The sequence below is a fragment of the Talpa europaea genome, assembly GCF_964194135.1.
Source record: "Talpa europaea genome assembly, chromosome: 5".
Taxonomy (NCBI): domain Eukaryota; kingdom Metazoa; phylum Chordata; class Mammalia; order Eulipotyphla; family Talpidae; genus Talpa; species Talpa europaea.
Window position 1 is genome coordinate 122,256,966 of NC_140071.1, and position 18,057 is coordinate 122,275,022.

The 18,057-nt window shown below is 38.5% G+C and overlaps 2 protein-coding genes across 2 annotated transcripts in view; one reads left to right on the top strand and one right to left on the bottom strand.

Moving 5' to 3' along the window:
• RFC1 (replication factor C subunit 1) overlaps positions 1–9,871 on the top strand; it is a gene marked incomplete at both ends in the record, with an annotated part of 60,713 nt that extends 50,842 nt beyond the window's left edge. Inside the window, 10 exons of the mRNA XM_084233015.1 lie at positions 609–700; positions 893–1,030; positions 1,159–1,254; positions 1,380–1,478; positions 2,305–2,459; positions 2,581–2,698; positions 4,005–4,150; positions 6,941–7,154; positions 8,337–8,528; positions 9,788–9,871. Of these exons, the coding sequence (XP_084089141.1) occupies positions 609–700; positions 893–1,030; positions 1,159–1,254; positions 1,380–1,478; positions 2,305–2,459; positions 2,581–2,698; positions 4,005–4,150; positions 6,941–7,154; positions 8,337–8,528; positions 9,788–9,871 (1,334 nt within the window). The remainder of the gene's footprint in view (positions 1–608; positions 701–892; positions 1,031–1,158; positions 1,255–1,379; positions 1,479–2,304; positions 2,460–2,580; positions 2,699–4,004; positions 4,151–6,940; positions 7,155–8,336; positions 8,529–9,787) is intronic.
• A 3,330-nt stretch (positions 9,872–13,201) lies between these two features.
• The window catches only part of WDR19 (WD repeat domain 19), a gene marked incomplete at its 3' end in the record, with an annotated part of 60,034 nt that continues 55,178 nt past the window's right edge, over positions 13,202–18,057 (bottom strand). The window contains exons 31-36 of the mRNA XM_084233378.1: positions 17,665–17,789; positions 16,463–16,544; positions 14,790–14,940; positions 14,195–14,318; positions 13,595–13,671; positions 13,202–13,313 (exon numbers count right to left, since the gene is read on the bottom strand). Of these exons, the coding sequence (XP_084089504.1) occupies positions 13,202–13,313; positions 13,595–13,671; positions 14,195–14,318; positions 14,790–14,940; positions 16,463–16,544; positions 17,665–17,789 (671 nt within the window). The remainder of the gene's footprint in view (positions 13,314–13,594; positions 13,672–14,194; positions 14,319–14,789; positions 14,941–16,462; positions 16,545–17,664; positions 17,790–18,057) is intronic.

Below are 18,057 nucleotides of genomic sequence, written 5' to 3' on the forward strand. Positions count from 1 at the left end.
GAAGTGTCACTCTTATACATGCTTGATGGGAATGTAAGTTGATAGAAGCCTCGAGAGCAATCTGGCAGTGTTTCTTAAAGTTGATACTTCAACTTGAAAAACCCCAAGTCCTGGAATTTACCAATTGTTATATATGCAAAATGACAAACACATAAGGATATTCATATATTATGGTTTATAATCGCAAAAGATTAGAATCATTTCATTTTTTTTTCACTAGACAGTGATTAAATATGTGAAAAATTGAATACTAAATGTTTTAACCTTAAAAAATGAGGTGTTCTTTATAGATAAAGCAAATCACAAATATATTAAATGACAAAACTAAGATATATATTTTAATACATGTTTTTACTACGTGTAGAATATCTCTGCATGAGCATACAAGGGAACATTCACACTGTCTCTGGAGAGGGATACTGGGTACCTTGGACAAGGGTGGGAGAATTTCTTTCCCCTGCATGTTCTTATGCCTATTGCTTTTTGTACTGTGGGTTTATATTATTAATTTAAAATGGATTATATATATATATTTTAATAAAGCAGTATGCTTGAACAATTGTTACTTTGTTTTTTGCCTCATCCCACTGCTTCTCAACATGGGTTAGGTGGAACAGCCCATTCAGTAAGCAAGAAACACGCTCTCATCATGGATGAAGTAGATGGCATGGCAGGCAGTGAGGACAGGGGAGGAATTCAGGTAATGAAAGCACTATATTGTTGCAGTTTACTGTTTGTTGGTTCTTAGTTTAAAAAAAGAGGATTATTAATGCCGTGATATTTACAATAGTTAAGGCATGTTGATAAGATGTTATTTTTAAAACCTAAAATATGTAGTAGTAGTTTATTATTTTTTAAGTAATTGCTTTTGTGTTGTAAATTTGCCTTTTAGGAATTAATTGGGCTGATAAAACACACAAAAATTCCCATTATTTGTATGTGCAATGATAGAAATCATCCCAAGATTCGTTCTTTGGTTCATTATTGTTTTGATCTTCGTTTTCAAAGACCTCGGGTTGAACAAATTAAGGTATGATGATTACAGTTATTTTCTCCACACTACCCTAATGGTTGAAGGGTCAATTTTTAAAGGGACTGGATAACTACATTTAAATACCTGATTATCTGAGCTTTTAAAATCCCTTTTGTCAATTTCAGGGTGCTATGCTGTCTATTGCATTTAAAGAGGGTTTAAAGATTCCTCCTCCAGCTATGAATGAAATAATCTTGGGAGCCAATCAAGATATCAGACAGGTAAATTAAGTATATATTATATGACAGTAGGAGAATTTTTAAAAAGTCAATGCCTCCAACCTTTGGAGGAGCAGGGAGTGGCAATGTTTCCCATTTTAATAGTGTCTTACTTATGATTCTTTCAGGTTTTACACAATATGAGTATGTGGTGTGCACGAAGTAAGGCACTAACCTATGACCAAGCCAAGGCTGATTCTCATAGAGCCAAAAAGGATATCAAATTGGTAAGATATAGTCCCTCTTTTAAATTACTTTCTCAAACTAAAGCACTTGCATGTATTAACTGAATTGATGAAACTTCATTGATGCTTTTTTCAGCTGAAGTTCATAGTTCATATTTAGGGATCATTCTTGGTGGTGTATATTCTAATGGTTGTGACATGTGAAAAAATGACATATATCTCCTTTGTACTATCAGACAAAATGATTTTACTACCCTGAAAATCTGTGCTCTGCCTATTCATCCCTCCCTTTCTCCTGGCAACCTTTAATTTTTTTACTATCTCTATGGTTTTATCTTTTTCAGAATGTCATGTAGTTGGAATTATACAGTATGTAGCTTTTTCAAATTGGCTTCATTAACTTAGTAATATGCATTTAAGTAGTATGCGATTAAGGTTTTGTCAAATTTTTCATGGCTTGATAGCCATTTTTAAGTGGTGGATAATATTCCATTGTCTGGCAGTACCATTTTATCTATTCATCTGCTGAAGGGGATTTTGGTCGCTTTCTTTTGTAGTTTTGAGTAAAGTTGCTATAAATTTTCATTTCATTTTGGTCAACGTACCAGGGATTGATTGCTGGGTCATGCTCCTTTGTAAGTGAGGTCTAGTAAGAGTGTGGTAAGAGTATGTTTATTTGTTTTTGTTTTTAATGATAAGAGTATGTTTAGCTTTGTCAGAAACCACCAAACTGTCTTCAAGGGTGACTGCTATTTTACTTTGTGCCTCCCCCCAACCCCCATGAATGAGAGTTACTGTTGCTTCACATCTATGCCAGCATTTGGTGAATATTGACCATTCTACTAGGTATGTCCCTGTCTCTTTTCAGGGCCCATTTGATGTTGCCCGGAAGGTATTTGCATCTGGAGAGGAGACTGCTCATATGTCACTTGTGGACAAATTGGATCTCTTTTTTCATGATTATTCAATTGCACCCCTTTTTGTCCAGGAGAACTATGTACATGTGAAGCCTGTAGCTGCAGGGTGAGTGTTACAAGCTAGTAAGGGGTAGAATTAGTAAAGTTCCAGTATTGCAAAAGCCATTGAGAGAAAAGTGTGTGGGATGTTGATAGTGGTGTCATCTAGACTCTTTTCTTAACTGCAGGGGTGACATGAAAAAACATTTGATGCTTTTAAGCAGAGCAGCAGATAGCATATGTGATGGTGACCTAGTGGACCGTCAGATCCGGAGTAAGCAAAACTGGAGTCTTCTGCCCACACAGGTAAGACTGGGCTCTCCTTCAAGTGCAGTTTCTGCTTTAGTTAAAGAGAATGAAAGACCTAGCTCCTGTAATTATTTGAAATACCAGTTAATGTTATGGGTGATATGGCAAGATCACGGTCTGTTATAAATAGCTTAAAATATTCTGTGGTTACAATGGTCTTTTAATTAACTGAGCTTTATTTTTGAGTGTTTCAAAATGTTTTTATGTAAATGGATACAGGGAAATAGGAATGTTAGGTTTTGGTCATTACTAAGATATGAGTCAGAGGTTTCATTTGTTCTGTTTTGCTTTAAGAATCCATTTCTTTTTTTGTTCTTGGCTTTCCCAGGTGGTTATTCTTCATTGAAGAAATGCAGCTAGGGCCTGTCAGCAGCCGTTTTTCTGATGCATGAATTCTGAATTTCTTCTTCTTTGCTGAACAGCAGCTTTAGATTGGCTGCTTTATTTAGATTGATCTCTTGTACTCAAAACAGAGTGAACATAATCAAGTGCTATTTTTCTTAGTTTGCATATTTATACAGTATTATTTGTCTGAATAATAAGGAAGAAGCTTTTAAATGGCCTACGGTTATTTCTACCCATACATTCATTGTATGAAGACTAAAAGTCTCATTCTAGATCTAAAGAATCCATTCTCTTATGTTTTAAGTGTTCATTTTTATTTACCTAATAATTGTGTCTTTGAGAATTTATTCAAAAGAATTTTTTTAATAAAATAGGAAGAGTATAAGAATTTATTAAGAAGTTACAAAAATTTAACTACAAAAATATTTTATAAAACAATTCAGCAGCAAATAGACAAAATTGCCATGTCCAGCAACAGGAAAACAATTTTCGCAAATACTATATGGGGCATTATGTAGCCTTTAAAATTATTTGTTATTTTTTGCAGTGTCAGATTACTTTATTCTCCAATTACTAGACTTTCCATGCTTTGGGTCACCTGTGCTAACAGTAGCTTATGTCACAGACAGTCATGTTACTGTTAAAGTCTTTTCTGTGACATTGATCTACTTGAAGTAACTGGTAGGTTGTTGAGGAACTGAATTGACAAGATGCTCGCTCTGAGGACCGTAACAAGTTTTTAGACCCAACTAATTTTTGCCAAAATTAGTTGTCTTTTCTGGGAGAAGTTTCCCATACCAACAGATCAAAGACAGAGGGAAAGGGCCTTAGGAAGCCCTAGGATTAGGTATCTGGGGCAATGTTGCTTCATTTTCCAGACATTGTTTGAAAGCCGGCAGCTGCTGAGGAAGCAACTGATATCACATTTAAATCCTGGACCGAAATTGATTTTTTTCAGGCCATTTATGCCAGTGTTCTTCCTGGAGAGTTAATGAGAGGGTACATGACCCAGTTTCCCAGCTTCCCCAGCTGGTTGGGGAAGCACTCCTCCACAGGCAAACACGATCGAATTGTTCAGGATCTAGCTTTGCATATGAGTCTCAGGTAAGCACTATTACTTCATGTCTGGCATTTTAATGTAATGTATTTAGCCTTTATCCAATAAGAATAGCATAACTTAAAAGATTAGTGTTTCAGTTTTGGATTTATTTCTAACTGGAGAAACGGTGCTAGTTAATGTTCCTCATTTTGTGCACTTTATTGTCATCAGTATAACTTTGTTTTGTTGTTTCTTGTTTTTTAATATGGGCCGTGAGAAAGGATTGGTTGATTAGAAGCTACACTGTTGGCTTTGAACATAGGAAAGGGTGAGGTAGCAACATTCTCTGCACTAGTCAAACTGAGGGCCTCTCAGTTCTTTTTCTCGCCACTGCTTTTTAAAAGTTACCTATCATCAGTTCTAAGAGTGTCTCATTGATGCTCCCACTGTACTCATGTAGATTTTGAGCACTGGTCTTCCATGTTATTTTATGACCATCCTCTTGTATGACTGTCTCCTTATCCTATTGGACTGAATATTTCTGGTGGGAGGGACTGATGCTTACTCATCTAGCATATAAAATCAGTTGGTAAATGTTCTTCATCAGAGAGAGGATATCATCCTTAGATCTCTGAGAAAACTGAGCTCTCCCTATTTAATTTTTTTTTAAACAGATGAAGAGACAGCTTGTTTTTATTATTTTTTTAAAGATTTATTTATTTATACAAGAGCTGGGGTACATGCCAAAGGCGTGGGAGGGTGAGAGGATTCACTAGAGACAGAGTGGAGAGCAGAACAGGCAGACAGACCAAAAGCACTGCTGAGGGGAGCAGCGGGTGAGACAGGAGAGGTCTGCCACGCCATTTGGGTATCTCCCCGGCAGGCTGGGAATCGAACCTGTGCTGCAGAGGCCACGGACAGCTCCACAGCGCTGCGCTCAACCCGCTGCGCCACCGGGGAGACCCTCCCTACTTAATTTTTAATCCTGATTAAATCACTGAAATTTTATAGGCCTCAGATCGTCTTTTAAAAATGGAAGTGTGATTTTATTATTAGTTTTTAGCCTTTTTTTTTAGGTCATAGTTGCCTTTGAGAACCTGAAAGATCTTTAATCTTAATTTCCTCCAATGCACTAATGCATAAATAATATAATTTTAGAGGGATTATAGATTTCTAAGGTTAAGAATCTTTGAGGTACATTAGGCTTTTATGATTCTGCTAGAAGATGACAGTTACATAGCAGAATACAAATGAATAATATTGGCAGAGGGTTCATGATTTTCTTGGCATTGTGGCTTATGGGCTCATGCTTGTCTTCATGTTACTAGTATGCTTGATTATGGCAGACTGAATATAGAGAAAATGGGAGAAGTTAAAATAGAGTGTTTCACATTTTTGGCCTAGATAATAAAACAGCTGTGGGACAATATACTAGATTTTGCATCAGGATAAGAATTATGTGACTTACTGTGATTCAGATATTATTACTTAAAGGCAGGAGCAGGGTCCATAGGTAATTTTTATTTCTTTTTAAAAAAGATTTATTTATACAAGAACTCTGGGGTACAGGTCAGAGGCGCGGGAGGGTGAGAGAATTCAGCAGAGAGAGCGGGGAGCAGAACAGGCAGCCGGACCAAAGACACAGCTGTGGGGAGCAGTGGATGAAGCAGGAGAGGTCTGCCACACCATGTGGGTTTCTCCCTGGCCGGCTGGGAATCGAACCCGTGCTGCAGAGGCTGCAGACAGCTTCACAGTGCAGCACTCAACCCGCTGCGCCACCAGGGAGGCCCCATAGGTAATTTTTAAAGGGACTTTTCTGATTTTTATGTGGGTTCTGAAACCAAAGGTTTTGAGGTCTCTTGTTTGAAGTGCACTTATAATTGCTTGGTGTGGACATATCGTGTCCACAAGGTTGTCCAACAAGGTTGGATAGATTCAGGATGGTGGCAGTGGAAATCGTTTTGTTCAGCTATTTTCTGACTTTAACCATTTCATGATAACATTCTAGATCTCTGTAGATCATATACTGTTTCCCAGTTACGCCCTTGGTCAGTATGGCCTACCTTTTGATTCTGTAGAAACAGTCTCTGCACTTTTCTGAGATTGAGAATGAAAGATTTCATAGTAATAATGTTAGGAATTGTGAGAACAGCATTCAGGTATAATTATTAAGTTCTCATCAGAGACCATAAATGTTACAGACTAAAGTGACAGTGAGGTAGAAAATCTCTACTTTTAGTAGTTTGGAACTTGGAATGAATAATCTTTGACTATAAGAAGTATGAACACAGGGCCTCCCTGGTGGCGCAGGGGGTTAAGATGCAGCCTATGAAGCTATCTGCAGCCACTGCAACATGATTTCAATCCTTGCTCAGGGAGCTACCCACATGGCGCAGCAGACCTCTCCTGACTTGCCCGCTGCGCCCCTCAGCAGTGTGTTTGGGCGATCTGCCTGTTCTGTTCCCCACTCTGTCTCTGGTGAATCCTCTTACCACCCCCTCCCACCCCCGCAACACCTCTGGCCTGTGCCCCAGTTCTTTTATGCATAAATAAATAAATCTTTAAAGAAAAATGAACACATAGAAACACTATTGTTACCTGGGTCTTAAGAGTAGGATGGAAATAGCACCTGCATTTGTGGTTTTCATTCATTGATCTGGGTGAGTAGAAAATGCCAGTTGAACACAATTGGTGTGTATCCATTACCCTGGTGGGGTAGCACTAAGGTTTTCCATTGAGCCCTTAAAGGTGGGTTGAACTCCATTAATTAGCTCAATGTTGTTATGCATACTGTTACTTGAATTAGTTGTAGTTTGCCTTTGACTGCAGGTATGTCTCTCTTGTTTTGGTTTAAGAACTTACTCCAGCAAAAGGACTATAAACATGGATTATCTGTCACATATAAGGGATGCACTTGTACAGCCTTTGACTTCACAAGGGGTTGAAGGAGTACAGGATGTTGTTGCTCTTATGGACACATATTATTTGATGAAAGAAGACTTTGAGAATATCATGGAAATGAGCAGCTGGGGAGGGAAACCCAGTCCCTTTTCCAAGCTGGACCCCAAGGTAAATTGTGTAACCCATCACCTTGTAATGACCAGATTGTATTAGGAGTACTTAAAAAGCAGTTTGAGAAGCCTTAAAAAAGATTTTTCCCCCTCCCAACTACATATATGTTACTTCCCATGGCCTGTGTCTTCTGAAACAGCACAAAGTAATGGGCACAAATAAAGATACTAATGTAGTCATTATGTTAGCACACTAATAACAGTAGACTTCTGGATTTGACTTTATGATCTGTATTTTTATCTTTGCTTTATGCTGAGTAGAAAAGCAAGAAGTGAAATCTGAGGAGCAAATATAAATGTAAATAAGTACCCTTATAAGGTGGGACATGAGCCTGGGAGGCTCAAGTGAGTTGTTGTTGGTAATGCATTATGAAAAGAAAGATATATTTACTGGCTGAGGGTTTTTATACTTTGTCTAATCTGTGGATTTAGTATTTATTCCAATTGGACAATATTATATAATAATGTATCCCCTTGTTTATATAGTGAGCATAAAAAACGAGCGATAGAACATTAATACATAATATAAATACCTCACTCTTGTGCCCATTACTTGGTGCTGATTTGGAAGACACATCCTCCGTATGTTGCCTTCTCTAGAATTTTGACCTGATCTAATAGTTATGGGGTAAAAATCTCACATCAGACATCCACTGATAGAATACATGAACTAATTCTATAATTATGTTTAGAATTCTGCTTGAAATTTAGACTTTTCAAGTTATTTAATATTCTGAAGTAACCCCTATTATGTTAATATATTTTGTGATAAAGGTAAACTTAATTTAACTTATACTTACTTATAAGCCTTTTTTGATTTATCACTTCACTCTCTAAATTTGCGTACAACTTTTTTATTGATTGAAGTAACATTGCATTATAACCTCACTCTTTATAACTGTGAAGAGCACTGGTAAGAATGATTTAAAGCATCCTTTTTTTGCCTGCCTAAATTTTCCAAATCATGATTCTTTTTGAGTCATGTGCTCTATTATAAAGATTGTCTTGGAAATATGAAACTTTTCTATAAGAAAGATGCATACACGTTTACTTGTTTATATATTCATAAGTATTTGGCAAACAATTTCAAGGGCCTTCCGGGATCTCTCAGAACCTTTAGGCTTACAGAAGTCTGGTGGTTACATTTTTTTAAGAGTTTCCTTTATTTCCTTCCCTGTAGGTGAAAGCCGCCTTCACAAGAGCTTACAATAAGGAAGCCCACCTTACTCCATATTCACTTCAGGCAATAAAGTCATCCAGACACAGCACAGGGCCATCCCTGGATTCTGAATATAGTGAAGAGTTTCATGACGATGACTCTCAATTGGATGAGAAAGACCAAGATGCTATGGAGAGTGACGCTATGATCAAGGTAGTATTTTTCTTTTTTTAAAAGATTATTTATTTATTTATATAAGCACTGGTTACAGTCAGAAGCACAGGAGGGTGAGAGAATTCACCGGAGCGGGGAGCAGAGCAGGCAGAAGGACCGAAGTACACTGCTGAGGGGAGCAGCGGGCGGCAGGAGAGGTCTGCGGGCCATGTGGGACCCGCCTTCAGTGGCCGGGGAGCAGCTGGGGATCGAACCGGTGCTGCAGAGGCTGCGGGCAGCTTTGCAACCCAGCGCTCAACCGCTGTGCCACCAGGGAGGCCCTCAAGGTAGTATTTAAAGCTACAAACCTGAAAGGCTGTGATACTCCCTCAAAATAGATTAGCTATTTTTTTGTGTATAACTTGCCTTCTGAGATTATTCAGGATCTTATTACTAAGTTAGCAGAACAAGCTGAAAAAACTGTAATGTATTTTCTTCCTCACAGTGGAGGTGTAAATTTCACTTTTATAACTAGTTTCTTATAATAATGGGAAACCATGTAGCAAGAACATAGGCCATTATCCTGATAGTTTTATGCTCTGTTAGAAAAAGTGCCATTTTTATTTATTTGGCCATTGGTGCTTTATCCATAGAAACATATTTTCAAAAGCATTTTCAACTGTCATATGTTTTACTATAGCTATTGGGCTGCCTGTAGAAACTGCTCAGAGTAAAATATCCTTTCGTCTTGAGAATCAAACTCATTTATGGTATCAACCCACTGTTTATCATTGGCCAGGGCAAAGGACTCCAGTCTGAATCTTTCTCTCATCTGAGATGCTTCTACTCCTTGTTTCTGTTTTGTGTTTGGAGGGGTAGGAACAGTGGACTTGTCCAGTGTCTCTCAGTCTTATATAGAAGTAAGGTTGTTTACCCTCTGTCTTTCACAAACTGTGTCTAGATTTCTAAAATTAAAAGGAAATTCATCATGAAAATATTACTTTATTTGTAGATTATTTCTGGCTTATTTTGTCTTCCCTAAACATGCCTATGTTCTAAATCCAAGAAACTGCTTACATAGGCAATATACTTTAGTTTTAGATTCTAAATAGCTTCTCAGTTTTTTACTGCCTTTCAAAGGCTATGACTAGCCCAGTTGTTGCTTGAAAGCAAAGCCCATCAGGGTAACAATAGTTCAAATGGATGTTTGCAACCATTCTTCTTTATTAAGTTGCAGGAAAAGATTTTATTATAGACATAAACTTAATTTACTTATAAACATAGCAATTAACTATTTTTGTGTATTTCCCTCCCCACAGAAAAAGACAAAATCTTCCAAGCCTTCAAAATCAGAAAAAGATAAGGAGTCCAGAAAAGGAAAAGGAAAAAGTTCAAAGAAATGAAACTTTTCACTCTTTCAGCCACTTTCTACTCATCTTGCTGACCAGTCTGGCGGGTCTAGAATGCCTTCCCCTCCGCCCCCTCCCCCCCAGAGGAACCATGTTTTAGCAAAATGGAACAGCCTAGGGATTCCATTGTAAATAAACAGTGGTCAGCTACAAGGATATGAGCAGTTGGTAATGTACACCTCTTATAGAGGTTAATAGGACTGTTTGGGTCTGCCATTGTCCCCTGTCAATATAATGATTGTGCTTCAAAATGATTGGAGTCAGGTTTTAGTTAACTTTTATAGGCCTAAGAATTTTTCCTAATGGCCTATTTTATATAGGACCAATGCTGATTTATTTTTAAAGGTAGTAACTATTATGTGGTGAAACTTTGTAAATAAATTATAATACGAAACATTCACCACCCAGAACTGGGCATTCTTTGTACATTGTCAGATATCTTGCAAAATATAAATTAGGGATAAAAATGTTCCACATAATACATGTACAAATTCTTTTTAAGATTGCCATCTTGTGCAGTAAAATATTATGTTGGTACATTACACTCTTTAATTTGCAAATGACTGGATAAAAACTAACTATATTCTTTATTAACCATTTGTATGAAACATCTTTGGCAGTTGAAGAGTCAGAACTTGAATTCCCAACTTGTTTACCTCTGAATGCTGACCATATCTATTATGAATAGAATTTCACGGAGAGGCCTCTGTTGTTACTAGAGGTTGTGTGCGGCTGTAAGGTAATTGCCAGACCTTCTTATCTTCCAGAATCAACCCATTAGTTCAAACCAATAGGTTTTAGGTTGGGTCAGACTCAGTCTAACTGGTTTAGGGCAAAATAAACACGTTTTTTTGTTTACTTTGCTAGAGATCTGGTTCTGTCCTGGGAGGGATTCTACAAACCCTACTGGAACTTTTAGGTTGTACCCCATAACTGTACTTGAAGGGCCCTGAGGCTGTGTAACTAACTTGGAATTTAGGTGTATTGCTGTGTTTTTATCTTGTCAGTAAATGCTCAGAGGTATGTGCTGTTTCTTCAAGGTATGTCCTAAGAGGATTGTAAAATCATGATATCTACTCTGCCTTTAAGGAACTCATTTGGGAGAAGATTCTGAAGATTCTAAAGTCTTGACATTTAAAGTGTATTTGCCATTGTGAAGCATGTTTTTCATGTAGATTAAGTTTGTTATGAGAATAAACTATTGCCTTAAATTTTTGCCTACACAGCCATGCTCATCTTTTTGTTAAAGTCCAGCTTGAAACTTCTGCTTCAGTGAAGATTTCCTTCCTTGATTGACCAGTGGGGTGAGCATGGCTATCTTAATGCATATTTTTCCATTGCTTTTGGATATGCATGTTATGTCTGCCTAGTTGCTGTACATCCCAGGAAAGTGAGAGCAGTCTTCTTATAGCCAGAGCAGTGAATAATGTCCTTTACTTGTTCATTGGCTTTAAAAAAAAAATTAAATGAAATAACTTTTAGAATTAGAAATGGTAAATATGCTCTTTAAAATATTAGGATGACAACTTGGGTCAGTTTGATCCCTCTAAAGCCCTCATGACCAGGTGTGAGGGCGGGTAGATGTTCTGAGTTGGGATTGAACCTTTATTGATGCTACTAGATGCCACATACCATCCTTGTAGCATAAAATAGTGAGTGTACTTGCTTTTTTTGAGATCCATTAAAACTAAAACATTTATCCTTCACCTTGTTAAATTCTATTGGACCTCTTGATAGAAGTTTCCTAAACAAGTTCTGGCTCAGTTTTGCTCATGAATGACTAAGGCCCACAACTTCCAAAATACAATGTGCTTACCAATACAAATCCCAAGTGCCTAATGACTCATTCTTATAACCTTACAGCATTAACAATAGGGGACTTGTAAGTAGGTTTAATGATAATATATGTGTCACTTAGCAAGGCCTCGGGCCTGTTCTCTAACCAGCCTTTCAGATGGAAGAACAGATCATAAAACTGGAGGCATCCTGCATGTGGATGCTGTAAAATCGTTCCTGGTACTTTGTCCACTCTAGGCTTATATGTATGTAATACTTAAGATGCTGATGGCTGCACTGTAAATTTATTTAGCACTAGGCTAGATGACTCATTTCTTTCACCTGATCATGCTTTGGCTTTGGATGGCAAGGAAGCATGTACTGATACGAATGATTCTGTTAACATCTATGCCGTCCGGATTTCATAGTGTGCTTCAAAGCTACTTTGCATTTTTTTTCTGTGTTCAGGAAAACATATCTAGCCAACAATTTTATTTTAAAGGAGATATTTTAAATATAAAAGTTATAATGCTGAATATTTACAATTATGTCATAGGTTACTATTAACAGTGCAGAGTGTACAGTATGGAAGACTTTGAAGAGGAAATATACAAAATACAATAAGCAAGTAAGGTTTTATGTCACTGTTTTGCCATTCTACAGAAGTTGATAGTGGTGACCTGGAGCAGTCATATTTATCCGGGATGATCCATGTCTCAATCCATAGAACTCAACCTGCTTTCTTCTCAGGGACATAATATCTAGCCTGTAAAAAAAAAAAAATTCCTGAAGTTTATATGGTTGTTTAGGGTCCTTTGTCTAAAATGAGTCAATGAATGATAAAGTGATACATTCAATTATAAGGTGGTGTATAATCTTAACTCCCTGAAGCATATCAGCAGGTAGCTATAATATCATGGCCAAGTGTATGGAGAAAGTCCATAGAATAAAAACACAAGTAAGGTTCTACTTTTGGAAGTAGTAGAGTTGCAAAATTAATCCTCCACAGATAAGCAGGCACAATTTGGAAAAATGTTAACTCACAAATCTTCTGTGAGGCACAAGATAGTAGAGCGAAAGCTGTGAGGTCCCTATCAGAGAACATCTTATGGTTGCCAGAGCTACTGAAAAGTGAGGAAGAATATCCTATAAAGACATTTACTGGAAAGGGGACTGCACCCAAATCTACAAATAACGGTTAAATAAGTCCTTGAATTTCACAGGTTTAGAAGAGTCTCAGAGTCTAGTGAAAAGCTGAAACTAAGAAAGGATTTTCATCAGCTGTCAAATTCACCTGACTCTAGTTTTAATGAACTAAGTAAAAAAAAAGCACATGTGATTTGATAAAATATGCTTGGCCAAATAACTTGTCACTTTGGGGACTGTACAACCTGCATTTTAACTTTTTAAAAAACACTTCAAAGGTGCTTGTCAGATGGTTTAAATCTGACAAGTTATGTGATGCTCAGAGCCAAACCCAACTGTTAAGCTGTTTGTGCTCTGTCCTCGGAAGGTGAGTGGAGGCCAGCACTTACCTGCACACGCTGTTCACTGCTCCACCTCTGTGCGCAGGTACTGGGTACAGTCTGAGATTTTTTTCAGTTGAATAAGGTTTAATCTCTCTGAACACATAGGACATGTGCTTTCAGTGTTCAACATGCTGTTTCAGAAGGAAAAGGCAGAGTAAATATATACTATCTCTGGGTTATTCTCATGTGAAAACAAATAGTCCTACCTTCTTAGTACTGTTTATCATGCACTTTAGGAATATTTATTCTATTGCAAGATTCTCTTTAGTGATCATGTTTTCAAAGCCTTTAGAAGGTTCTTCCAAGAAGACAGCTTGGATCTTTAGAGGTCTTTAAGAACATGAACAAATAAGGAGACTTCAGAAAGCCCTATTTTTGGATAAATCTGTGTGACTGAGTGAAGCATACATACATCTTCAGTTCTGAGTATAGAGCAGGGAAGTTGCAATGTGGACACACCGTCCAATCATCCTTCAACATATGTCGACCCTGGAAACAGTAAAGAGTAAAATTCATCCTTATTTTTAAATCGCTTAACTATAATCCAATTATGAAACTGTTAGAATTTTGCCTACATGGGTATTTTATTTCAGTCTTATATAAACAACAGACTTTAATTTTGTGATATTACCTAAATTTATTTTCCCTAAAAATAAGCCTTATGTTAACGTGGTGATTAATAATCTGGTCTGTTCAAGTTTTCTAGTAGGTTGTAATAAATGGAGGCTTTTATTTAATTTCAGCAGACAGGTATTTGCAGGTGACCCTATAAAGGTAAGCTGATTGCACAAGGTTATATAGTAGATAAGTGGCAGACCATCTGATCCCCAAGTGTGCTCTACTGTACCTTCTTGATATTCACCTAGGTTATCATATGCTTTGAATATTAACTTTGTTGACATGGGTTCATATGCTACATGCTGAGGGTTGAGAAGAAAATGTTGACACACATCAAGTATTCAGATGGGTTATAAATATATGTGCAAAGAAAGGGAAATTATAATAAACTTACGGTTGCAATGCAATATGGGATATTATTTTTACATCCAGGACAGAGGAGTTCACACTCTGGGAGAAGAAATGCACAGAATGGACATGGGGTTGTAGCTTCTTCTGTTTCTGATGTATCAGGTCTCCTGTGAGGAAGAATCACATGTCATTTCAAAACAACACATTATTTTCCCTGGCAGAGTTGCAGTGTAAATGAGGGCCCTAGGCATGGTGGTGTTCTTAATAAAAAAGTAAAGACCTTTTCAATTTCCCTACTTCTGTCTCAAATGCGGGTGTGATGGATGGAGTTGTGGGTAACAGCCCCAGCTGTGCATCCAGAAGAGGAAACATCTGTGCTCTGGATGACAGAGGGACCTGGTCTTGGTGGCATCAGGACACAGTGACACCAGCCCTGGGTTATGATGCCTTGTATATGAGTCAGATACATTTTGGCTTATTCAGGTCATTGCTGGGTTTTTTTTTTTTTGGTGCAGGTAGAGGAAGCAATGATTGTATTCAGCTATCTGTTTTCTCATTGAGTGTACATTAAACACTAGATTTTGAAAAATAATCTTATGAGTTGCGATCAGGTAGTGGCAATAGCTGGCACTGCCTACCTGACCATTGCTTCAATCTTCTTTTTGTATTTGGCATCTATTTTGTTGCGGTACTCAGGTCTCATCAACATAGCTGCAAAGCTGAAGGCAGAGTTCTTCAGGCCTGCTCTGTGGCACTCGATCACAGTTGATGTCAGGATGGGCACAATGTCTGCAAAACACAGCAGGGGAGGAGGAGCTCAGTGCCTCTGCCAGTACGACTCTGTCCTGTTTAGAGGAGGGCAGGAGCACACCTCTCTGCGATCTTTCTGGTAGAGAACCAGATGTTACCTGTTTAAAGAGGAAAGGGCCAGCAACAGAATCATGCTAACTGCTCATCAAATGTCTTTTCTCTGTTATCCTGGGTTTTGCCTTTAATGCCAGGAACTGACACCCCTGACATGTCTTCTCCCGTGCCTCAGATATGCTTTTGCATCTGACAGGACTACTGATGGATGGGGTAATGCAGATTTTTGCAGGAGAGATATGAAGTTGAATTACTGACTCAAAAAACATGATCTTCTAAAAATATTAGAACAGACTGCCAAACTGCGTTCTAAAAAGGCCATACCCATTTCCATTCCCACCAGCAGTCATGAAAATATCTGTCCTAGCACACCCTTTGCTGCATGATAGGAAGTTATTTTCAAATCTTTTCATATGACAAGAATACATTTAGAGAACTGAGGTTGGTGAATTAACAACCTGTGGGCCAAATCTGGACATCTCTTTGTATGATCCATGAGCTAAAAAATGTTTTTTTGCATTTTTAAATGGCTGAATAAAAAACCAAGAGAACAGTAATTTGTGACGTGAAAATCACAGAAGGTTCACATTTCAATGTTCAAAAGCAATAAAGTTCTGCTGGGACATAGCCACTCTCGTGTATGTGCTCTTTGTGCCAAGAGGCAGGGTTGAATCGTCATGAAAGAGACCAGGGACCCACAAGGCCCAAAACATTTGACTGCTGACTCATCATGGCAGGGGACAAAGTATGTTCACTGCATTCAATGACATGTCTTAGAATAACGGGTCCTTTCTCACAGGCATGGCAACAGAGGCTCAACTATTAGGTGACAGCGTGATTGTGGGCAAGCGTTACTTCATTTCTTTTGCCCAAGTTTGCTTGTGTAAAACAGGGAAGACAGTGAGAGTACCCATGTGTGCAGCCTGGATACCATACGCCTTAGGCCAGCCTGAAGGGCTGCGCTCTGTTGTATCTGAAAACCTGGATTTGGGGAGAATTCCTGCCATTTCTAAAGCTGAGTGGTTACTGTGCCTCAAGTCTACAATGTGGTTCATGCTGAACACCTGCTTTCTGGAGTCTGAAAAATTGGCACATGCCAAGCAGGGGGTGCCCGTGTGACCTCACTCCCAATACAACCCCCAACACCGAGCATACCTGGCAGGACCATCCCCATGTGTTGTCACAACTTACTCCCAGAGAGTGCAGTGTGTGCCGCCAGGGAGTTTGTGCCTGGTCTCAGACTTCACCCTGTGCACATTTTTCTTTGTAGCCTTTCGCTGTTATAAATCTTAGCACTGTTGAGTTGTAGGAGTCAAACCTAGGGGTGGGTCTCAGGCCCCCCATTATACCACTTCATGGAGTCGTGAGAATTAAATGAATCCATATATGTAGAGTTGGTAGTTGTAATGCAGAAATGTGGATAACCGACTTCTCAGATAGTACTTACGTGACGGAAATTTGCTAATGTTGTTGGCCACCCGAATAAGCATACGTGCTCCTTTCATATGATCTCCATTCTTAACGTGAATCTGAAATAACATTTTACTCTTTAGAGAGTGACCTTAATTCAACTGTTAATTCTCTCAAATGAACAACTCCTTGATTGTGACTCTGAATGGGGTGGTCATGAGATCCTTGCAGCCTTACTGTTCTCAAACTCCACTCAGGATTTCTCCCTTCTTTGTCCTTCCAGCAGCTTCTGTCTGGCATCATGGCCTCACCCTTGGTCTTGGCCCAGCTTTTTACTCTGTCCTGGACCACTTGACATGAGTTCAAATCCATGGTCCACCCATTACAGGGGGACCTATTAAGTTTTGAGGCCTGAAAGCTGTCGGGCAGAGAGAGGACGGGGTGTTAAATGAAGAGGCACTGCCCATGGCGGGGCAGAGGGGCTGCAGTGGCTGGGATGCCTGAGCTAGGAAAGTATGAGGGTGGTGAAATAGCCCACAATGGCGCATGCTCTATTTTGTCTTTAGTGAACATGACTAAGAAAATATACAACTAGACATAGAGTGCTGATATGAAAAAATTAAAAACTTAAAAAAAATTAAAATTTAACACATGCATTCGTAGATGTATAGAAGGCATACATCACAGTGTTCACATTTGTATTTGGGCGACAGACTTAAAGGATGAATTTAACTTTTCTATAGTCTTTAAATTTTGCCAACTATCTTTTTATATTCAGATGATGAAATAGTATTAAACAAGAATTGTTTAAAATCTCCCTTAGAACGAACAAACCAGCAAACTCTGATAACACAATATTTTAAATAAATTATTTGGAGCAGATAATATATTTATATCCTTCAAAATCAAAACAACGTAGAGATGTGTACAGTTTTCTCCCTCATACCTCTGCCCTCGATGGGGGTTTGCTACCTTGCTGCCACTGCCCCGTGCCTTGCTCCTTTCAGGAAACCACTTTTACTAATCTTTTGTTATAATTCTAATTTTATTTTCTGGTATGCATTCTTATTTTTTGCCTTGACACAAAAGCAGCATATTGTATAGTTATTCTATATCTTGTTTTTCACTTAACAATATAGGGGCCTAGGAAATGGCACTAATCTGGTGGAGAGGGCAGAAGAAGCCCCTGCGGGGTGACAAACACCTGAGTCGCTATATCCTGAGTCACTCGAGCCTCACCTTAACGAGTATGTAACTGTGCAGAATCATGAGGTTGGTGGCCATCTCAGAGGGAATTTTGATCTTCTGGGATTTAAGTTCTGCATACATGCCAAAGAGGACATCGTGTGCGTTCCGATAGTTCCCTTGAAACAAAGGAGGTAAAATGATTATTGCAAAGGATGAAATCTGAGGGCTTTCTGTGGGCCCTCATTTTACAAGTGGATTTTGCTGATCACATTACTAATGATATCTTAATAGTTTCTTAGATAAAGTGACTTAGTTATTTTTCCTGCTGTAACTGATAGTACTAACATCCAGCTAGTCCCTCAGGGAGAAGACAGGGGCTGTCACCCTAGATGTCTTCCTCTTCCTCAGGGCATCCAACTGACTCAGAAGTTCAGTGGGTCTTGG